We start from the raw sequence: 24,213 nt of genomic DNA, 5'->3' as shown, positions 1-24,213 counted from the left end.
CCACGCAGGCAGACGGCACAATTTTACCCAGAAACGCTTTCTGTGTAACTCTGTGCGATACCTCCTCCACCTCCTGCTCCTCCTCAGTCCTTCCTTCAAAGTGACTGTGCAAAGCAGATGAACACTTACTGGTCATGTGGCATGTGCGCGTTTTCCTGCTCAGCTCGCTGTTGTTGGTTTTCTCTTCTCCCGACGCTGGATTCCTGTTTAGTGGTTAAAGAAAAATTCCTGTTTTCCGGTGAAATTTGCTAAACAAACACATGCATTCTCTCTTGCTTCAGACGTGCCATGTAAATCTGTTAAATGAAGAGAGATGCAGGCACGACATGTTTAAGATATTTATCTTTTTTTTTTATTTTTCATCATAAATCGGGAATTGTCTTGAATCAGAAAAGCTACTGTAGGAAGATGATTCCTGGGGCTTAACTGAACCCCCATTAGGTGTCTGCTTCCTTTCTCTGAACAAACAACAATCTTCAAAGAAAGCAAAGATAATCTGTTACCCATGATGCAACCTTTGCCCGTAGGGTATGTACAGGTCTCCAGGATGCTCTCTCCCTCCCTGCCTCTCTGTGCTGGTGCTACATTACGAAGGACCAGCATGGAGGCAGGAGCCCTAAAGCTGAATGTTAACAACCATTAACCGGTTTCCTGTAGGAGTTATTCCTGCTTGTCTGCAGCGACTTCAGACTACTTGATATTTCTACGCTGACCTCAGTTTACCACAGTCCTAGATGGACGTATCTTGGTCATTGCAGCAGTCGGCCGGCTGCTTTTTTTTTTTTTTTTTTTAAACTGACTGTTCTCAAAATTGTTAACGATATTTGGGGAATGAACTGCTAAGGGTTTGTTGAAGTTCTATCCCACTCTCGTGTCTGTATGCGCAGCAGGAGTCAGAAGCTGCTTAGCGTCTGGACTACACCTCGGTTTTTGCACTGATGAAAAAAAATAACACGCAAAGCATTAGTGGGTGAGCTGTGGAAGTGTGGGTCGGCGGACAGATGTCAAACTGTTTTAGTTTAAATGTTTAAGTGCTGATTCTCTGGTCCTCGTATGCACGAGCTGATGCTATGATTTGCAAAAAGTTGAACCAAAGACAGATATTCCCTTCTTAAATGGTCATAATAAAAAGCAAAAAGCAGTTAGAAGAAAAGCAAAGACATGTTTGACGTCTGTATCCTCAAAGATTTAAGGCAGGAATTGAAACCGCACGTCCAAAAATTCTGCTTTTTCCAGACCGGACGTCCTGTAGATGAGCTTAAAACACAAATGGTAACGGCCAAACTCATCTCGCCTGCTCTGGCTCTCTGGTGTGAACATGAGCCCGCCTTATTCTGCCTCTCAGAAGGGACAGACAATCTCACCGCCGCATTCTTCTGTGTCTATGGGGCAGTTCCTGGTTGCTACATGGGACTCATATATTTCCTGTTAATTTTTTTTTTGTCCTCTAACGTTTTTTTTTTGTTTAGTTTGTTTTTCCCCTTCCTGTTTTTTTCTGTTTTCATTCTCCTCCCGTTGATTGATCCACCATGCAAGTAAATTATCTTGTTTATTTTTAGCAGCCGGTTTACTCACAGTAAATCTCCTGCGTTTCAGAGTAGACTAAAACTCTTATGGGACTCGACAGATTAATATAAAGTGTGGTTTCCCGTTGAAAACAAGTTCTCTTCAAATCAGACTTGTATGGATTTTCATCTGAGGGCCAAATAAAAATTAAAATCACACTTTATCCGCTTCTGTATATGTGAGACGATGATAACAGGGACACAGGACTCCTGTTTCCTCCTCATTCTCTGCTTCATTAGCGACCCTGACTATACAGTATATATGCATTGTTTTATAAAGATGAAAAAAAAGTCTGTACAGGGAATTTTCAGTATACATTTCTGTTCTCTCTTAGATATTCCTATTAACAGAAGATGTAAGAAAGTCCGTGCATGATGATGATTCCTCCCCTACGCAGTGTTTTCCTTCAATCTGTAAATTATTCTGCCGCCCGTTTTTGTTTGTTTGCTTCTGGCAAATATCTGAGGTTTGTTTTTATGCCTTATGTTTGGAGTTTATGCTTAAAAATATTTAAAATGTAGTTTTAATTAGTTGGCAGGAGAAAAGCATCGACTGCCACCCAACCCTCTAAGATAGCTACACCGCTTCGAATAAGATTGTAATAATAATATTAATGGTGATGATGATAATAATAATGGTCATTTTTTTGTAAATGATATTTTTAAAGTTATTTTTGTATACACGGTTGTTTGTTGCGTCTCAAGTCCACCGCTCTCCGGCCCAAGTCCCACTTTTTTTCTCACTTTCTCCACCTTTTTTTCCTTCTTTTACACTTTTTGGATTTTTTTTTCAGCTCTTTAATGCAGAATTTGAATCAGAAATGAATCTCCTGTTCTGGTTGAGGAGCATCTTTCTTTTTTCCGCTTCGCCCGCCTTCCTCCACCTTGCCGTTTTCTCTCTTTCATCCCGTCCCACAAACCCTCTCTGCTTTCCTTTTTCAACACGCCTATCAGTTCCAACAGTTCCATCCCTCACTCGGCACTGGGTCAGATGAACTAAATACGCTGAATTACACTGTTAAAGGGACACACTGAGAAAACCAAAACCAGACTTTGAAATGATTTTCCAACGCCACATTTTTTTTCTTCTTTCCGTTTACCTCCCACCTGCCCCTCTACCTACCTGGCCCCTTCACGTGCACGCTAGCCTCGATCTCTGAGAAACAGCCCACCTGTGCCTTTTAAGTGAGAGCCCGCCTCCTCCTCCTCCTCCTCCTCGCTCCCCCCAACTCCACTCCCCTCAGTACACACACACACACGCCTCGTGCCCTTCCTTACACACATAAACATAAACACACAAATGTTTGTATGTTGCAGAGATCAATCAGTAAAGATGAACATTAAGAAAAAACATGCCTCTTTGTTTTTTATATGAATTTTAAAAAAAGTCTGTGGATGTGTGCAGACCGCTTTTACTCACAATATAGATCAGCTAATAACTGGCTAAGCACATTGACTTGTCTCTGAAGCCACAAGGAATGAAGTCATTTTAGTCCGTCTTTACGTGCTGATAGCTACGTGCGTATAATCTGATGTCAATCATTGTGCGTGCGTCCCATTTGCAGCCACACGACACACACGTGAAGGCACAGCAGGTGGGAAGGCGTGATGCAATTATTAATGTTTTGCTTTGGATAGAAAGGTTATCATTTCAGATCAATTTGAGGTTTTATTACAATACTCAGTGTGTGTGTAATGGAGGGGGGGGGGTGCTCGTTAATGGTCGTTAATTACAAAAAACACCTGCTGCAGATCTACAAACCTCCCTTCCAGTTATGTTTGAATTAAAGTATAGATATTGACTATTTATTTGCAGTGAGTGAATGTACACGGAAATCCCTTTTATTGATGTTTGGCTCTAATGGAAAGACATGTCACTTGGGACTTTGGTGAAAGCGTCAAACAAAAGAAATATAAAAAATACATATTCCATCGGATATATGACTTTATAACAAAGATATGAATTATTCAAATTACACTTCACACCCATTGTGGTCAATAAGAGTAAACGTATTTTGTGTTACGAGGAGGGAAACCAGTACTTCTGTTCCACAAGCCTCACCACTCCCACTGATGAATTAAGCCAGGTTGCTATTTTAACTGGGTCACCTCAGTTTTCCCCATGGAGCAGTTCAACATATTATGTAATGACTTATAAATATAGCCAATGAGTGTTGAGTGTAATTCTGAGCCGTAGCGGGAGGCTGCACTGCTATCAAAAGGAACTGAAAAGCGTAGTCCTAAAAAGCCTAGAAAATATAATATATATTTTTAGGTGTATGAGTCATATATGCTGCAACTATATGATGCACAAAATAACTTCTTGCTGTTCTTCCAGATGGTTACTATTCACACAGGCCGCACAATAGCATCCTACAATAATCTTGTCTCGGTGTTTATGACTAGTTGTAACTTCACAACCGGCTGCTTGCATACCGCTCATCATCACCTTTAGTATTCACGTCGTCGGGTGTCACTCACTGACTGGCCTTGTGGTGACCGTTTCGGTCTGAGTGAAGGAAAATGTTTTCTTGTCAATAAATTAGAGCTCCGTAGGATCCATAGTGATGTGTAATGAATGATGTGTTCAATGGTTTGAGAGTGACAATCTTAAAATGAAGGACCCATTTATCCATTTGATGGAAATATTACAATAAACCCGTGTACTTTTTATCTAGGGTTGTGTTCCTCACGATTATTTTCATTTACCTTACTTGAAGTCTCAAAATACCATAAATCCTACCTATTTATTTTTTTCTCTCTATGCCTGTCATTCAACCCCGCCTCTTTTCCTAACTGCCTGTCAATCAAATTAAGCCCTGCCCCTTCACTGCCTCCTTGCTCGTCGCGCTAAAAAAAAAAAAAAAAAAACAGCAGCGGCGGCCGTAGGGGGAAGCGAGTAAACAGAGAGAAGCCTCAAGATGGCTGACTCGCTGGGCTCCGCTCACCCCGACGGACATGCTACCGCGGGAGCCCCCGCGGTCGCCCCCGCGACCAAAAGCCCGCAGGTCAAGCCGAACGAGGCGAAAGGAGCCCCCGACAACCGCTCGCAGGTTTCCCGCGAATTCCACGCACCGCCGCCCAAGAAGGTCCGAGTCGAGGAGAGGAGCGTCAAGCCCAAGAAACTGCGCAGGGAAGGCGCAGTGGGAGGCGACGGTAGCGGCGCGGAGAGACTCCAGCAGCCGGGGAAGCAGCGGAGTTACGCCTGGAGCTTCGGCCCGGTCACGGCGAGCGGCGGCGGCGGAAGCGGGCCTCCGGTGCCCGCCACCGGGGGATCCCAACAGCCGACGAATAAAGTCTTAAAACGGAGCGATTTCTTCCTCCACAAGGCGCCTTCCTCCTCCTCCTCCTCCTCCAAACCCCGGCAGCAGACGGGCAAAGACAAACCGCGGGAAAAGGGCAAAGGAGGCGGGGAGGAGAAGAAGAAACATAAAGTGCTGGTGACCTCCGCGCCGGGGAGGAATGTTCGCAACAACAACAACCAAAACGACATCGGCAGGATTAACAACACTTCTGCCGGGAAGAGAGAGAACGGGGACAAGGTGTTGCCACCCAAAGGTGTGTGTGTTTTTAAAAAGACGTGTACTTGAAGCGGAGTTCATAAAGTTTGAGTTGTGCGGTTTAATTTGTTTTAATATCTTAGTTCGCGCGCCAGCTGCTGCCGCCCCGTTACACAGTTGGGTCGTTTCTGCAAAAAAAAAAAAAAAAAAAGTCTATCTAGAAACCACGACTACGATGTGTTAAACGGTTCGGGTTTTTGTGCGGCGTGGATGTGTGATTTGTGTATTTCCTCCCGTGGCACGCTGCTGTCATTTCGTTGTGACAGCCGGGCCGCCATTAGAGGGTGAGCGTTGTTTTGGTAGAGCGCCACGCCCCCCTCTGTCACCCCGGGGTGACACCGGTCCTTCGGCTCAACAGGCACGGCGCGGTTGTGTTCATCGAAACATCCAATTTTGGAAAAAGAACGTGTAATTATTGGAAAAAGAGTAAAAATGAATATTTTTAATTTGTATTAATTAAGTAATGTGTGTGTGTGTGTGTGTGTGTGTGTGTGTGTGTGTGTGTGTGCGCGCCCGTGTTACATATATTTGTCCTTATGGTCAACAAACATGTGGCATCATATACGGAGTTTACACCAGATTACTAATACAATTTAATTTAATTTGAATAATTCATAACAAATAAGGTCAGATTTATTTTTTGTATCATCACACAATTCACTCGGAGTCACACTGCTCGTTCTCTTCTGTATCATTGTTTCATTTGCAGGCCTCAGATTTCCCTTTTTCAGTTTCGATAGGCAAGCCAATCGAGTTTTAAAAAAAAAAATCTATATTTGCGGTGTGTAAATATTCGTGTGCAAGTGTTTGAACACCAGCTGTAGTGAGTTGCACGCCTGTTTGTGTGTGTGTGTGTGTGCGCATGATGTCACCCTTTTCCACTCGTTCCAGAGGTCATGACCAGCTTTGAGCGGACACTGCAGTCTGTGTGGACACCAGGGCGAGACGCGTCGTCTGCCTGTAGCTCCATCACATCACAAACACCATCTCGTGGGGGATGTGCATGCACTCTTTATAGGGGGTTAAACAGAATCTGACACACAAAAGTGGGTATTTGAAAAACAATGTTAATATGCGGTTTCTTTTACCTATTTTGTAAATAGTGCATCCTTTGATTTAGTGATCATTAGAGTAAAAGTCAATCAGGGGGATTTTGTTACTCTTTATGATCATTTTCAAACTGCTGTAAGCGAGCATGTTTAATATAAAGCTCAGGCGCAGCCTCAAGTAAGAATGTGTAATTCAGCCCCACCGAGGTTCCCTTGAGCAAAACCCCAAACCTTTAATTGCTGCAGCGAGCCGTCAGCATCAAAGCTGTAATTCGAGTGAGTGAGCTTCACATTTCAAGATGAGAAAATATGTGAATGCGGAGCCGAGTGCTGCTGAAAGTCGCACATTAATCCCAAGTGTCTCGAGGATTAAAAGGCTCCGTTCTGAGCTGCACCTCCTCGTTTAAAAGCCCGTCCCGGTGGGTCGGTCCTCTTGCTCGACTGGGACGGACCCCGGCGGCTGGTTAAGGGGATGCTGGACAAAACGACACCACAGTTTTGATAGTGAACGTGTTTTCTAATAAAAGACCTTTTGGTCCAAGTACGGTGAACAAGGAGACATTACTGCATTAGGCACGTTGATTTGGCGGGAGATAAATAGTTTAACTCAAAGATTACAGGTTTAATCCCTGCTGAGACACGGAGCTCACCTGTGTATTTACATGCGGTCTGATATTATCGTTTTAACCAATCTCTGTTTTCCTGAAGGTTTTCCTCTGACATTTAGATTCAGATACCCTGGAACGTTTGTAGCAGATTGCACTGAGTAAAAAGGCTCTTTATGTTGTTTTAATTATTGAGTTGTGTTTTTTATTACCAGATACACTGACCATCTGGAGTAGAAGGCTCCCCCCCCCCCCCCCCCCCCCCCCACAGCCTGGGTCAGCCTGTTGTGGTGTTTTTTCATAATTTTTTTTTAAACCTAGTTCCTGTCCCTTTCACTGTGCAACAACACGCCTCAGGGAGGGACCTCACTGCAGCGAGGACGTGCGGGTTAACGCTGTTTTGTGCACGGTGGATCACGCGGTGATGACGAATCCTGTCAGAATAAGCTTGTTTCTTTCTGTTCATTGAGCTTCACAAAGCATAACGTCGTATAATGAAATCAAAGGCGTAGAAAATGATAAGATGTTACGTTGACAGTATGAAAGGGCGTTGGAACCTTTGGGTGATTTAACGATACTGCTTGCATATTTATGGAGATATTTAATCAATTCTTTTGATCACGTTATCCTGTTCGGGCCGTCGCGTATCCCAGCAGGCACTCGCCAAGAGCCGGGGTCATTTTGCAGACGCAGCGTCTGGGCTACAGCTTCAAACACTGGGCCGTTCCAGGGTAAAACCGGTTAAATGTAATTCATTATATAAATCGAGTTCATTTTGATAACTGGAGATTGGAGCACGACTAAAAGTTCAAAGCTCTTTCTCTCTCGTTATCTTCAGAACCGCGTTTCCCCTTCAGAAAGACAAAGGAGCAGTGGAGCCCCCACCTCTCTCGACCCTCTAAGGATGAGCAGTCTAGAAGATGACTGACTGTCTCTTCTGTCATGCTGCTATAAACATCTCCCCCCCCCCCCCCCCCCCCCCCCATTGCCTCAAAAAAGTTCCTGAATGTTGGCGTGGGATGAGATGTTTTTAGACCTGGCGATCGATCTGAGTGAGACCTCCTCCATAGAAAGCTTCACTGTGGCCGTAAATCAGCGTTTTGAGAGGGCTGTGTTTAGTGTCATTTTACCGGCGTTTGCTCTGCGCCGCTCTTGAAAGTGTTTTCATTTCTTGGCGTTCCTCCTGTTAGCCACGAGGTTTGAGGATAATCACGACGCGCATTTTAAGCAGCGATGGAAAACTAGGCTTTTGTTTGAATGTAATCATTGAAAAGAGTATCGATTTACCTCGACTCTCGTACTTTTCCTAGAGCCCTTTTTTTTTTTTTTTTTTTAAAGCCTTTTGATCCTGCAAACGGCGAATCCAACCCCACTGTGTTCCCTCTCCCCACGTTCACACGAGAGCGACCACTCTGAACACACAGCTTCCTTTTTAAAGACGGATCCGGCTGAGTTCAAAGAAAAAAGTTCTTTGGGAACAAAAAGAGAGAAAATTGGCGAAAAAAAATAATGGAGTATTTTTCTTTTTGATGTGGCTATAAAGGAAAATAATGAATCAAAGGAGATGTAAAGAAAATGCATTTCATCAATTGAACGATATTTTAAGAAAGGTGCCGTTTTCTAAGCTCAGTGACCGACGCAGCTACGCATGGACATACCCTCCAGTGGGGGTGTGTTTTATTTTGTGTATATATATCTTCTTATTTAACGCTGTAATTCAGAGCACTTTGGGGCAAGTGCAACATTAAAGCACCATCCAAGTTCCTTTATCTGTGATACTCCTTCAACACGTGGAGAAAAACCGGGAAAGGAAATAAAATGTCATCATTTACTTGCATCAGGTAATCTGTGAAAATTGGGTGCCAGCGCTGAAGTGTTTTTTTTTTAACTGGACCTGAATCGTCTCTGCTTCCACAGAGCACTGCGACAGGGAGAAGGTCCAAGGCGGGGAGAAAGACAAGGAGAAGAAGCACAAGACGATAAACGACATCAAAAGGGAGAACGGAGAAGTCAAGCCGCAGATTAAAGGTCTGAGGGAGAGCGCACGCACACACACACACACACACACACACACACACACACACACACACACACACACACACACACACCCCATCAATGCTGAACAAAGCGATGAATTCAGTTGAACCTTTTGCTCCACAAACTGAAGAGTATTTGGTCAATAAATCAAGATTGTTAATTTAATTTCATATATAGGACTCCCCTAAATTGGATAACAATGTATGTAGACGTGGGCTCTATCACAGGTGTTGAGTGTCTTTGGATAATTTATGAGCATTTGATCCTTCAAATAAAGCCATAAAGGTATGTTAATTTAAGTCTTAAATTAACCCCCAAAACCTCTCACTCCTACCACGAGAGGTAATATTGGTCATAACACGTTATTGTTTGAGAGTACTGGCTGTCGGAGACCACGAGACCAATAGATAACACACAGGAGCCGGGAAGCTCATCGGCTAATCGTCATTCCAATGTTGCTTTGTGCTAGATAGTTCAATCAATTTTACAACACTTCACATAAATATTTTTGGCAATTCATCTCTCTTAAAATAGTGGGTTGTGCCAAATATTTTACAGTGGCCGGACATTTAAACATTTTAAGAACTTCACTTAAAAGAAGAGACGCTCTGGGATACGCGATGGGAAGAGGCTCCGAGTCGGGGAGGGAAAAGTCTGATACGTAGTCCGTGAGAGACAGAGAGAGGGGGGGGGGGGGAGAGAGAGGGGGAGGGGGGGAGAGAGAGAGAGAGGGGCTTCTCTCCCTCTTCAGCTGTGTGTTGGCAAGTCATGTGAACTCAAAAGGTCTGTGACCGTCTCGCACGCTCCCGTCTGTTTGTGTGTTTGGGTGAGCGGGAAATCCCACTTTGTACACATTGGGAGGATGTTTGTTTTTAATTACCAGATGGGAAAATCATCCCTAATTGTGGACATTTATTTCTCTTGAGACTCATTTAAGGTCTTTCTTATTTGTTAAAAGACATGATTAACAAGTGTTTTTTACCAAAATATTATGAACATAACAATCGGCTGATTCAATTCAATTCAATGATTGTTTGTTTGCAGCCCTGCTTTTCATCGCGTAACACATATGATCAGATAATGTCAAATATATTCCAAAGCCACACCAGCTGCCCACAGAGTGGTTGTGCAAGCTGTGTGAGTCCTACACAACATAAGTGCGTCACTGTGGAGGCTTTTCTCTGCAGGAAACTCTCAATGTGTAACTGAGTCAGGACCACTAAGTAGTTGCTTTATTAAACTTGTACAGCGTTGGTATTCTTTTTTTTTTTTTACCCTTATTGTGCGTTTTGGTTTGTGTTTCAGAGCAGAACATTGTAATCTGATCTGCGTTTTGAATGATATTTTCATTACATTTTTTTAATTATCAGTATCTACATTCGAAGCTGTGACACTTTTATCTGTTTATTACATTTCATATCACCCTCACTATACCTGTGTGTGTGTGTGTGTGTGTGTGTGAGAGCTTTTTGATTAGTAGCGTAGGTTTTGTACTGCAAATGCCTCCTTGCTCTTCTCCTATTTATTGCTCACTCGCTCTCATTCAGCTCCTTTTCATTGTCTTTGACTCCTGCCTTATCTGGCGGTGAACGTGTGTGTGGTACCAACTAGACTCAAGGGATGTCTGTGTCTGTGTGTGTGTGTGTGTGTGTGTGTGTGATGGTAGCCTATGGTGGAATTGTGCTGAGGCAGCAGCTATCAAAGCGACGCGCATGCACACGCACTCATATACTGTAACCGTCTCCATGTCCCCTTGTTTACACAACCGCTCCTTGCCAAGAATGAATCAGCTAGCGACACTTTTTCCGAAGCGATGTGAACAGCTTAGACACACAAACACACAACGGCTGTGCATAAATTAGCGCTCTCCGCTCTGTCCCGCCTCAGGCTTCCAGGAGTCGGTCCATCGTGCACGGAGCTATCTCTGTTCAGATGTGTCACTCCAACGCGTATTTCCTGGCTCATTCATATCCGCTGTTCCTGAGGGATGCCACGTCGGCGCTCTCCGGTTTATTTTCCCGCACGCTCCCCAGGAGACGCGCGCCATCTGGGAGACGCCACGAGTCATCTGCCTTCACTGAAATAGTTAAGGCTCATTATTTTAGCTTAAATGGGGAGTTATCAAGATTTGTTTTTCATCACATAAACAATCCGGGTGAGAGTCTCACACAGTGAGCGTTACCTGCGCTTCATTAGCAGGTTACCTTATTCTCTTCTCCTTATTTATACAGAAGCTTTTTCTGAAGACTTGATTCTGTGAAGGAAGGAAAAGAGCCGAGCTTGTGACTTCCTAATAAGTAATACTGTCATCTCTCTCGTTCTCTGTCCAGATGCGAAGGAGAAAGCGAAGATCAACTCCGAGGAGCTGCAAATCAAAAAAGTGAAGAAGAAAAAGAAGAAGAAGCACAAAGAGGGGGAGAAGCACAAACGGGTGAAGATGTACCACCGCTCCAGCCAGACCGTTTGTGCCGGCCTGCTTCTCCTCCCTCCGTCCTCGCCACCTCCCTCCTCTGATGCCTCTCACGACCCCTCTCTGTCTCCCTTCAAGTCGCCTTTACCGGTTTACCCTCCGCCCAACAACAGAACCGCACCTCTCTTCCCTTCCTCCCCTCCTCTCGCCCCCAAAGCCCTCCTCAACTCCCCGCCCGTCGACGCCCCCGACTTCCCGCACCCTCCCTGCGCCAAGCACCGGGCGCGGTGCGCCGGGCCCGGCGTGGCGGGCCTGGAGTTTGCCCCGTACATCCACATCGAGAAGCAGCCCAACGGAGGCGCCCTGGTGGCCCACGCCTACACGTCCCAGCTCGCCTCGCTCTCCGCCAGCCAGAGGCAGAGGTTCGCCCAGGAGTTTGTCACGCTGGCATTCAGCGAGGACTCATCCCAGGTGCGGGCGGACATATCCCTCTGTGGGGGTAAAGGGGTTCTCAGTTCAGTGTTAATTGTTTTAATGTTTTGTTCTTTTAGGCCGCTCATTACGTCATGGGCATCGTCCACGGGGAAGCCGGATACTTGCCGGACTTCTTGGACTACTTCTCGACCAAGTTCCCCTCGGCTCCGGTCAAAATGGAGATCCTGGCCAAGAAGGACATAGAAACCACCACCATGGCTAATTTCTACTCTCAGGTCAGTCAGCCACAACCTCCCACACAGGACATGTGACTCCGGCTGCGTGCGGCTGAGCGGTTGCGTTGCCGAGGCCATACGGTGCCCGTGCATCTGCCTCAATCTGTCCCGCATTAAGCAGCACGCGGCATTCATACAGATGTCTGATTTCTTCGGGTAAATGTCAGAATGAGCAATGGCGGCGGAGCCGTGTGCCGTGCACATTGGCGCTGTGTAATCTCACTGCTAAGAGAGAAAGTAGAAAGTAAGATGTGGGACGAAAATAAGAACTGAAGTGTTTAATTTCTCAGTTGGAAATGAAGTTTCTAATTCGAGAGGCGACTGCTCCTCTCCAAAGAAAAATCACCTTTCTAAAAGCATGCACGTGTCTTTCCCACTCATCTGCACGCTTTACAACCTTTTGAGGACAACTGGGAAAACCCAGAGTCTGTGGTTATTGTCGGCAATGTCTGGATTGTCTCTTTGGACCTCTTCATTTAGAGCTGCCTCCCGTCTATAGATCCCTAATGAAAAGCCCTTTGTCGCATCACACCTCCTATAAAACGTTATCTTGTTAGTTTGACGTCCATGCCAGCTCTCATGGATGTCTGCATGTAACCGCCTCAAAGAAGCCTAAATAATGAATGAGACACACACCTAAATCCTCCCCGGGCTAAACCTGTGTCCCGTGCTGTCCCTTTAAGAGTAGTGTTCCTTACACAGCTAACGTCATCGTCCACTGGTCTTGTTAATTCCCCCCCCCAACCCTCCTTCCCTCCTCGCTCTCAGCAGTGACCTTGGGAGAAAGGCATACAGTCTACACACCAACACACGCTCTAACAGATGTGAGCATGCTCTGTGATGTAAACACAGCACAGGTACACGGACAGATTAACGATCTCTCCATCGCCTTCCTTTCTCCTCTGCTATTCTCCCTCTTTTTTTCCTATTTTCCTTGTTGTTTCTGCTCCGTTGTGTGTGTGTGTGTGTGTGTGTGTGTGCGCGCTCGAGGAAAAGAGTATTTGGAAACATTGCAACAGCCTGCAATATTCTTATTTTACATGCACACTCCGCCTCTTGTAAAGTTTTGCTTGTTCCAGTGCGAGTGAAACAGGCGCTCGATAATGAGCCGTGTGTTCAGAATGCGAGTCGCTCGGGCTGCGTGCGAGTGCTTTGTATTCAGGACCTGACTCGAGGATTTTTTTTTTCTTTCTCTGTGGTGCTGAAGATCATAGAAGATTACAGCACTCCTGTTCTCGGGGCGAGTGCAGCTCCACAGCGAGGTAATTTGGTCTTTCCGGTTTAGTCACTGAGTAATTATTTTTTAATGACGTCAGATTAAGACGAGGCCGCAGAGCAGCCTGCGGTTTTAATTTTATATCAATCTGCGCTCGCATTGTGCTTATGTTTATCCTCAAAGAGCATTGCCGACAATGGCCTGTGATCTAGCTGACAGACGGCATCTTTAGGGACAACGAATTTAACCAATTTATAACGAAACATATTACACGCATTAGTGTATAATTCTTTGGAAAAATTCATTTCAAGTTTTTGTTATATAGATGAGAAGATAATTTGTGTTTGTGGTAGAAAAGGCCCCAAACAGGCACAGCGATATACAGAGTACTTGGAGACTGAATGGACATACAGATTTTGAAAGACACACACACACACACACACACACACACACACACACACACACACACACAGCTGGGAGAGAGAGGCGAACATAGAAAGGTCGTAGTGAGGTCAGTAGGTGCCGAGCTATGTTGTCACATGTGATGTGTGTTGACGGGAAGGGGGTGGGGCTCTTGTTCAGAATTCAACAAGTGGGTACAGTGGCACCACCACCGAAGACTGGGAAAGAGAAGCTCCACCTAATAGAGCTCCACCCGGAGCTAATGAAGGAGAAGTGGGAAGCAGCCGGGTGGTGAGACAAATTGCTTTTAGCCAAAGAGTGGAGAGACGGATGATTATGCATAACGATGTCTGCTTTTTTTTAATCTCATGGATTTTCGGACCTTGAATCCCAAATGAGGTGCAGTACATAATAGAAATAAACAATACGTTCCGATCCTTTTTGTTGACGATACCTCTTGTTTTCCTGTTAACTCGTTAAATCGCATTTTGCGTTTGTGCAGTGGTGTTTTTGCCTCATTTAATACCTCTGCTCTGATAGTGAGACACTAACAAGACTGCAGCTATTCAGCCGTTTAATTACGCGCCGTGTAAACACACGCCCAACAGAATCGGGATCAGAATCAGAATCAGGAAACATTTATTGCCATAATATGTCAGAGTTTGACTTGGCGGTTGGTGCATAAGAGACATTTAGACATTGGACAACAAGATAAGATAATGCTATGGGTTAGTAATCTCAAGCTATGGCTTAGTTAAAAAAAATAAGGAATAAGAGTTAAAGTTTAGAAATTAAATGAAAAATTGTGCACCAACAAAACACACGCACTCACGCGTTTGAACCCTTGAACTCAGAGTCTAGGTCGTTGACTCGGTGAGACCATTTAAAGTTGTGATGTATTGTGCGTGTCGAGAGTATTTCGAGCCCTTAATCGGCAGCGTCTGAGTGGCACGGATGCAGTGGAATGAAGTGAGCAAACGCACCACGCAGCTCAACCCGCTTCGTTTACTTCAATCCTCATAAATCAGGCAGGTACCACTAAGCAGGTATTTGATGCATGAAAGTTTGCAGGTAGATATGCAGGAACAATATTGAAACTTATACACCACAAAAGTTTTAGTTTGCTCCACCTTGTGAATTGTTTGTATTTCAATAAAACGACCTGGATGCCGCTTTGGGCTCTGGGAAAATGCATCAGGCATGTGTATGTATTTTTTGACACGCTAAGTTGGTGTCCCCACTTAGTATTAAAAACAGGTACATTTTCTGACGTGGATCCAAACAATGCAAAGGCCGCTGCTCGACATCACTGATTTTTCCACTAGGAAGCGCAGATACTTGATTCTCATCTGGCATCTTGGTCATATTTAAAATATATATATTTAATGGGATCAGTAATGTTTGTTTACATTGTGTGAATAGTTCTCTACTACTTATCCAGCCTGTATAAATAACCACAGTACTGGGCCAACAACACTCCCTTATTAAGTAACACCATCGGACACACACACACACACACACACACCATGAGCTGCAGTCCTGCCTGATCGGCCTCGGAGCTTCTGTAGTGGCAGTCGGGGTCTTGTTCAAAGACTTACCTGGGCGTGGCAGAGCACCTTCACCCTTTTTTAGTATATTTCCATTTTCCAAAACATTTCTTCCACAATCTTCATTTTACCTCCCCATCCCGTCTGACCTGCCCTCTTCCCTTTCGCTCTCTCTGGCTCCGTCTCCCTCCTTTTTTGTCTGACTTTCCCTTATCTGATGTTTCATACTCTGTTCTTCCTCTTTTATATTCCAAAGAAAAGTGTTATCTTCATTTACACCTGCTTACCCTCTGCTCCCCATGAGTTATTCCCATCCTCTCCACCTTTTCACGCTTTCAGTCTTCTCTTTTCACTTTGACAGCTGGACCGTCTGTAACTTTCTCTCAGCCCTTCCCTCCATCTGTCCCTCTTTCCTTCCCTCCAGTGTATCCTCACTCTCTTCCCTCTGCTATCTCTCTCTCCCTCTCTCGCGCGCCTTTTCTATGCCTTGCTGTCAAGTGGTGACTCACTGGAGGCGTGCCGCCAAGGACCTGGCGCACACACACACACACACACACACACACACACACATACACACGCTGGTCGGCCAAGAGTACAGCATGCAGGCCGCATGCTGCACGTACTGTGCACACATCGACACACAAAGACACCGTTGAGGACCAAGGGTGCACTCACACACTCTCTGCTCAGTCAGCCAACTGAAGAGCAGCAAACAGTCTGTCGAGTCATGCCAGTGGAGCAGAAACATCAAGTGAAAACACACACACTCTTACACTCAGTAGTGATTAATAGCTTCTGTGTCTGTGGAAAGAAATGTTAAATTCATTTGAGTTTATATGATATACTGTGAACTGTTTATAGTATTTGTGATATCAATACACAATGTAAATACAAAGGGCCTCTTTTAGATATTTGATTGAATGGACTCTCATTTAAATGTATATCTCAAACGGTCACGTTGAACGTTGGTTACAAACCCAATTTGTAACCGCCTCCTCTTCCTTTTACTGAAAGAAGAACACAGTGATTTCACCAAACTGAAAACTGAAAACTTAAAGCTTATTCAGATAAAATAACCTCAATGAAAATGAATTCCTGCCTGAGAGGCAAAGTGGCGTTCCCATGTCGTCTAACGCTGCGTTTCTCACGCGGTTGCTGCAGGTGAAGAGGACGTACAGCAACGGGACATACAGAGCCGGGGCCATGAGGCAGATCAGCCTGGTGGGAGCCGTGGACGAGGAGGTCGGAGATTATTTCCCAGAATTCCTCGGCATGCTGGAAGAGTCGCCCTTCCTGAAGGTGAGCCGGGACGCGGTGCAGGAGGAGGGAGTGAGTGGAGGGGGGGGGGGGGGGCTGAGGCTTAAACTGGCCCAAATGTTCAAAGACGCTTCGATACAAAAAAAGAGGAGACGCCGAGTTGTCGTGTGTGTGTGTGTGTGTGTGTGTGTGTGTGTGTGTGTGTGTGTGTGTGTGTGTGTGTGTGTGTGTGTGTGTGTGTGTGTGTGTGTGTGTGTGTGTGTGTGTGTGTGTGTGTGTGTGTGTGTGTGTGTGTGTGTGTGTGTGTGTGTGTGTGTGTCGTCTGATCTCCCTGCATTGCAGGAGTTAAAAGCCTTCCTTCTCTTTTGCTTCAGTGTTGACACTTCATATTCATGCGCATATCAAGAGGCTCTCATCCTGTCTCCCTCGGCTCTAAAGCAGCTCCGGTGCGAGTGACAAGTTATGCCGAGGGGAGAAGGAGGAGGAAGGGGGGGAGGGGGGTGGAATTTCTGCGCATACGTTTTCCTTTTGGGAGGAATAAATAGAAAACATGAGTTGCTAAATGACAAAGAGAGGGATGCACTAACTGCTTTGATTATTTATTCCCTCCTTCTCCTCTGTGGTGTCTGCAGCGGACTCTTCCGTGGGGAACCTTCTCCAGTCTGAGGCAGATGTGTCCCACGGAGAGCGACGACGGGCCCATCTTGTGGGTTCGACCAGGAGAGCAGATGATACCTGTGGCCGATATACCAAAGTCCCCTTTTAAGAGAAGACGGTGAGTCCAAAAACGCACGCGCCGGCCGGACACTTTTGATCCTCTTTAAGCCCCCGCTACGGGATGGAATTAGCGGGGATTTTGGTCTCTGTGAGCGTCAGCGCCGGCTACATGTCCCTCGTATTTGTTTGTTTACCTTTTTTTTTCTTTCTACAGGGCCGCTAGGCCCACGGGGACTGATTGTGGGAAACGGGAACAGAGCACGCTCGCGCATCTCAAAGCAAACGGGCGCGATGGCACAGCGAATCTTTGTTGTAGCGGGTTGAGGCAATTACACCCTGCAAATTTGTGTCGCTGCCGCTCACACGAAAGCTCTGTCTCACACGCGAAATGGGTGTCTAAACGAGGCCATTAGAGAGGATTTGTGTGCAAGACCTACTTTGAAGACGTTTTGGAGGAGAGGGCGTGGCGTCATCTGCAGCCTTCTGCTGTGTGTGAGGAAAGCTACTTGTTTGATGTTGTGGGAACATCTTTTTCTGTCGTGTTTTCTTGGTATCGGACAGTGAAAAACAGTGAAAGGGCGCCATGCAGCAGCAACCTGCTGTTTCGCCAGATACAGGATTTGTGTAGCAAATAATAATAGCATTTTTTTTATATCTGGTTTCACCCAAATATATTTGGGTAATTTTGGTTGGACAAAACCAGACCTTTTAAAAATAGTGTTTTTGAGTTACTAATAAAAAAGCAAAATATTTTGCATTTCTTTTGTGTTATCAGTAGTCTTGTTAAAAAAAGCACAATATTGTATTTTTACAAATATACATGCATTGCATTAGTGGTTTTCTTTTTTTACATTCACCTGAACCAAAGAACCAACATTTGTCTCTGTAATTAAGACTTAAGCATTAGCAACATACACGCTGGGATGCCACATCGGCGGTGGCTCTGTGTCTGGAATTCAGATACGGCCTTTCCAGCGGTTTATGTAAGGAGCATTTTCCCCTCAGTCTCTCCTTTGTCCTTCCTTTTTACCACGATCAACCATGCCCTCCCCCCCCCCCCCCCCCCATCTGCATCACCTTTTCTTACCCCTCCCGCTTTATTTGCCCATAAACGCACATGGAATCTACCTCAGGGACTTGGTGCAGAGACGGATTGGCCACTTGTGTTACTCACACACGTACAGAGCCGAAAACCAGAAGACCTCAAATGTGGAGGAGGGAGATTGTGGCGTTTAAATATTGCTGTGAATGTGCACGCTCAGCACTCCTCCCTTTACCCGCTCTTCTTTTCATCTCTTCGTTTCACTTACCAGCTTTCCTGGTTTTACATGCATTACTGTCAGCCTGCAGTCAGCTCAAACACACTGAGGGGTGTGTGTTCCTCTTTACGGTTTCTTCTGCTTCCTTCTTCCTTTTCCACCACTTATTTCCCCTCTGTTCTTTTCTCTTAATGCACAATTCATTGTTTCACACTGGTAGTGTAGCTGCTGTTCTGTTACACTTTCAAAGGAATCGCTCTCTCTCTCTGTGTGTGCGCGTGTGTGTTACACTCTTGTCTGAATCTGACTGCGGCTCCAGTGTGAGTCACTGATCCAGTAGTGAGCTGACTGCAGTGCTTCTATTGTTTGGCGACACAGCTTTTTTTCCCCCCCCTACTTTCCGCTTCTCAGTCTGTAGGCAAGAAGAAAAACGCTGTTGTGTTCCAGCAGTTTACTTTCAGTCATTGAAAACACAAAGCACGTCGAGGATGCCACTCGGTTCCCCATTCTTCATTTTCATTTCCCGGTTATCAGTGTTAAATAGATTTCTACAGACTAGGGATGTGTTTTTATGTGTGCTGTGGATTATCTAGTCAGGACACCAGAAGGGTGTTTAATATTCAAAAGGTTATCTTCAGTTTGTATCATACTTAAAGTGTTCCGTTTACAATGAGATATAGAAAAGTAGTCAAATCCATTTGGTCTCAATACCTTTACGTTTCTCAAACACATTTATTTTTATCATTTATTTAATTATAGAAATTGTCAACCAAATAGTTTTAGCCCTAGTTTTCAGTGAGCTTTGATGCAATGTAGTTACACTTGATCGATAAGTAGCTGAATCAGCAGCTACTTTGATTTACACTGATTTTATTTATGTAGAATAAAGAGAGCCTGGTGCATTTTATTTTTGCCACACCAGGCCACCTTTCGTTATTTTCATTCTTTGTTTACACAGCGGTAAACCGAGACACGGGCAACTCTGTAGAACTGTGTGGAAACTCCTTTGGTGTTTTTACTTTTTTATTTTCTTAATATTTTTTTTTTCACTCTCAGCTCCACCAACGAGGTGAAGAACCTGCTGCAGTCGCTGCCGCGGGCCAACGAGCCCAGGGAGATGCTGTTTGAGGACCGGACTCGGGCCCATGCCGATCACATCGGTCAGGGCTTCGAGCGGCAGACCACGGCGGCGGTGGGGGTGCTGAAGGCCGTGTGGGCCGGTGAAAGGTAGGCGGTGGAGCTGCCCCCGGTCCCGCTGTTGTGGGACCACGGTAGCGGTGTGGATGGACACTCTGTCACTTAGTATTTGCACAGCTTGCTCTCCCACAGATGTGTAATCCTTCTTCCTCCTCCCTCAGCTCGGCCCCTCGCGTGACCAAAGACGTTGTGTGTTTCCATGCCGGAGATTTCCCTCACGTGGTCCAAAGGCTGCAGTTGGACCTTTACGAACCTCCGCTCTCTCAGGTTTCCACATGGCGCGCACACACACACACACACACACACACACACACACACACACACACACACACACACACACACACACACACACACACACACATTGAAATAGTGTGAGGTTAGAGAGTCGGCCCATGCTGCCACATGGTGGAGCAAAATTGTACTGCAGTCATTTTGATGGAATTTGTAAGGATTCAGGATTCACTCTTACATGGTTCAAAATGTTGAATTTACTTTTCTAAACAGGGAAGAATACACCTTTTAATATGTTTTAGAATGCATGTCAGGGTCAAAAGATGGAGCCTTCGGTTTGGAGAAAGCATCTGAAACCCCCCCCCCCCCCCCCCATCCTTCCCACTCTCTTTACAGTGCGTGCAGTGGGTGGATGACGCCAAACTGAACCAGATGCGTCGCGAGGGCATCCACTACGCCCGCATCCGCCTGTGCCACAACGACATCTATTTCATCCCTCGCAACGTGGTCCACCAGTTCAAGACCGTGTCGTCTGTCTGCAGCCTGGCGTGGCACGTCCGCTTAAGACAATACCACGGTGGAGGGGGGGAGCAGCAGCAGCAGGAGGAGGGGGTGAAGGAGGAGGAGGATGAGGAGGAGGATGAGGAGGAGGATGAGGAGGAGGATGAGGAGGAGGAGCAGCAGCAGCAGTTTGAGCTGAAGGCGGAGAGAAAACCCGAGGAGAGGAGAAAGGGGAAGAGCGAAAAGGAAGTCAAGGAGCGGAGGAGGAGTGAGGAGGTTGGCGTGGCAGAAAACAGGACGTTGCCGGCTGTGAAAAAGGAGGAGCGCGGTCATCATCCACCTTTCTCCTCTCCGCCCGCTCTCCCAGTGGACTCGACTACTAAGGGCGGCGCGAGAGACAAAGGGGGGGAGAGGGAGTGGTTAAAAGAAGGAGGAAAACTCAAACGGCAGGGTTCACCTCTGGCAAAGGTGAAAGCAGAACTGCCATCGCCTCCGCTCTGCAAGGATGAACTGCCTTCATCCTTCCCTCCTCCTCCTCCTCCTCACAACCCAAAGCCCAAAGTGGCATCATCAAAGCACCTCCAACATCACCACCATCCGGGCGGTAGAGGGATGTCCTCCAGTGCACGGTGCTCCTCTTCGGCTCCTAAATGGCCCCTCTGCAAGTCTTCCTCGTCGCCGTCAGCCGCCGTCGCTCCTCCGTGCTCCACCTCGGCTGATCCCTCCTCCGCCTCTCCTTCGCCTTCCGCCGCCCCCCCCTCGAGCGATCCCAAGCGTCCGGCAGACTCTCGCTTCTCCACGCCGCATCCCTCCACCGCAAGAGACTCGCCCGGCGAGAACCCGGGTGTCCGAGGGCACGCCTTCACGAGCCCGAGGGCCAACGCCGCCGCCGCGGCACAGACGCCGGCCGACTTATGGAGGCAAGCGCTTCAGGAGCGGTGGGGCCGCGGCGCGGACTCGCACCCGCCGCCCGACGCCGCCAGGCAAGGGGGCTACATGCAGCAGTATGCGCCCCAACACATCCCGCCCCCGTGCCTCCCTCACCTGCTCCCGCCCTCCTTCTCGCCTCTCCTGCCGCACTCCCACCTTCCCCACGGCACGCCGCGTGGTCCCGCACCGCCGGCCCGACCTCTGAACTCGTACGGCGGCGCGCAGACTCGGCCGTACTACCAGGCGAGCGCGCCCCTCCCCGGCGCCCCGGCCCTCCCTCCCCACCTACCGCCGCACCACCGGTTTGTCCCGCACGCCAACACCTTCTTCCCCCCTCAGCATCCCCACCTGGCCCCTCCGTCGCCTCACCACTTCCTCCCCCCTCAGTCTTTCCTCCCGCAGCCCCCCGGTCCTTACCCGCCGCAACCGCAGTATCAGCCCGAGCCTTTCCCTTACCCGCCGCTTCCTCCTTCCTCCTCACCACCTCCCCTTCCGCCCCCTCTCCCCCCTCAGCCTTCCCCTCCCGTCCCACCGTGTCCCTTGAACCACGAGGAAGAGCAGGATCAGATTTTTTAGATGTTTTTTTTGTACGTATTGATGCTGTTTTCAAATGACTGTACATGTAGAAGGTTTTATTTTGGTCATGATGTTGTACAATTATGTAAAAAGGACGTAACCACCGTTGTTTTTAGAGCAGAGTTGGACTTCATTCACCTCAGACCTCTTGACTGGACTGATTTTATATTGAACTGAACGCTTTATGGGTCAGAAATATTGGCAGCCATTGCTTTAATTGGCAGTTTTTAATTTTCAGACGTGTATGGTTACACCCGTGTGACCTTGAAAAAGATGATGTTCAATGAGCCTCCTGCTCCGCCAAACCTGTCTGGTTCAACTTTTTGAAGTGGGTTTTCAGAGGTAGAAAGGAACAAAGTAATTATTTTATCAGATATTTATATAGAAAAGGGTCGTGATGAGAACTTTTCTGTGAAACTTGCAGCTAACGCTTTGATTTTTGTGGCTTTTTTTTTTCTTCTAGCGTATACTTTGTGCCCGAGAATTTGTGGTGAGATTGTGATATTATACAACACAATTTTGAATTTATGTAATATTACTACATTTCCTCTACTGTACATTCTGGATACACCTTCAACAATACAGTATATCGCAGTATGTTTCCGTGATATTGTATTTTGAGCAATAATGCTCCCGCAATAATCTGCTGAATATAAATACAAATGCATTTCCCCATATCAGTATTTTTATTATAATTGCAAAGCTATTGATAAAAAGCCAGTAGTGTCCTAATGAACCATGCTTTTTTAAATTTATTTTTTATAATCACTCCCAATGTTTTATTGCCCCCTACTCATTTAATGAGATATACTCTCATGATTGTATGGTGAGTTTAAATTCAGAGTCTCAGGGAAAAAATCACTTTCAGGACACATCCACGAATATATTGGTCTCCTGGAAACCATCCTGAATCTTTGTTACCTTATGAGGTTAATGTTCAGGGTAAAATATTGCAATATCTGCAGCATTAAGTTATTACGCATATGCAGCTAACTCAGCGTAGCTCCCTGAAAAAAAAGAAAACCCTGGATATATTTAAACAGCTGTTTAAATGCAGTTCATATCATTGAAGATGATAATTATGTCAGATGATCAACGTGGCGATTGTCCTAAGACTATTATGTTAATCAGTCAGGCCCCCGCCCTCTATGACGAACGGCTACGTACACAGAAGGTACACGTCGAGAATCCCCCCCCCCAAAGCACTATTTATCTATTTAATTGATTCCCCGTTTCTGTCTGTTTATTACATTGTATTTATCAGCCAGGGACTGGAGTGACCTCCTTTTTAAAAGGTAGAATAAATTATTGAAATTCCACTTCAGCGACAACTATGAAAATGTTCTTCAGAGTGGTGAATGTGTGGTTTGTCAAATCTGTCTCACTTTGATGTTGACGGTTTTGATTTTTACGATCAGCGTTTTTGAGTAAAGCCCGCCTGCGGATGTAGCCCACAACATTCTTCCCAGTGCCTGTCCTTAACTGTGAACTACTAAGTGGTCCCATGACATCCGTCAAGGGGAGCTTTAGGAGTCCCAAAGTCAATGTTTTCTGTAGAAAATTAAAGCAAAGCCTTAATTTGGTTTTTAAAGCTGCTGGAAACTCTCCACATAGACGTAAGTCGGGTGAGTTCAAACCCATGTCCCGGCCTCTCGGAGGGTGAGGATGCTTTCCAGTTTCAGATGTTTCAAAAACAAAGAACCTGAACCAGAACAGCTCAACTTCTTTACTTTTTGTACAAATGTAGAAAAATGATGGTTGAAAACCAGTTTTCACGGGACGGCATTGTTTTCAGAGTTTTTATTTAATTTATTTACCATTTTTATTTCATTTCTGTGATTTTTGAACTGTCAGCACTGGAGTGTACATACAATGTTTTGTATTTTGTGAGAAATACTTGTGTGGTTTCTACTTTCAATACGAGCCTAGCTAATAAAAGGTTCAACGTATGGAAAAGGTTGTGGTGCGACTTGATGCTTTCTGGTGGTCGAAGAAAGACACACTGCGTGCGTGTGTGTGGTCAACTACGACTCAAAATGGCTTCTTTCTTTTCTTTCTTTTGGGGGGGGGCGCGCTCTCACACAGCAGGAATGCCCGCAGAGCTCAGCTGACCTTCAGAGTGGGAGTGAGGCCGGCAGTTTGGGGAAGAGGTTTTGGGAGGGAAGAAATGGCAAAATCAATAGTGAAGCTGTGAAATGAATGGGGTCTTGGATAAATGTCCTCCCCATAAAACACTAAATCCGGGAAGTATTAAAATCTTCCACGTGTAAAAGTGCCAATTGAAAATCTAGTCCTGCTGTAAAATTCCTCAAAGTCAAAAGCAACCTATTTAACTTACTGTTGATGTTTCAATGTGGCATTAAAATAGTTTGCATTCACATACATTTCAAGAAAAATATACTTTTTCACTCTAAAATTTCTGCAGAAAAGATATTTAATATTGG

At 45.9% G+C, this 24,213-nt stretch overlaps 1 protein-coding gene across 1 annotated transcript; it reads left to right on the top strand.

Moving 5' to 3' along the window:
- Positions 1–133: 133 nt before the first annotated feature.
- LOC119210034 (lysine-specific demethylase RSBN1L-like) lies at positions 134–23,735 on the top strand. The gene is made up of 9 exons (XM_037459628.2): positions 134–5,123; positions 8,697–8,807; positions 11,147–11,697; positions 11,778–11,936; positions 16,263–16,400; positions 16,991–17,133; positions 19,391–19,561; positions 19,693–19,798; positions 20,159–23,735. The coding sequence occupies exons 1-9, from the start codon at positions 4,487–4,489 to the stop codon at positions 21,767–21,769; spliced, it is 3,627 nt and encodes a 1,208-aa protein (XP_037315525.2). The 5' UTR covers positions 134–4,486; the 3' UTR covers positions 21,770–23,735.
- Positions 23,736–24,213: the final 478 nt, after the last annotated feature.

This window comes from Pungitius pungitius, chromosome 2 (assembly GCF_949316345.1).
Source record: "Pungitius pungitius chromosome 2, fPunPun2.1, whole genome shotgun sequence".
Classification (NCBI taxonomy): Eukaryota; Metazoa; Chordata; class Actinopteri; order Perciformes; family Gasterosteidae; genus Pungitius; species Pungitius pungitius.
The sequence above is the reverse complement of the archived record's forward strand: the minus strand, read 5'-3'. Positions and strand labels throughout refer to the sequence as shown.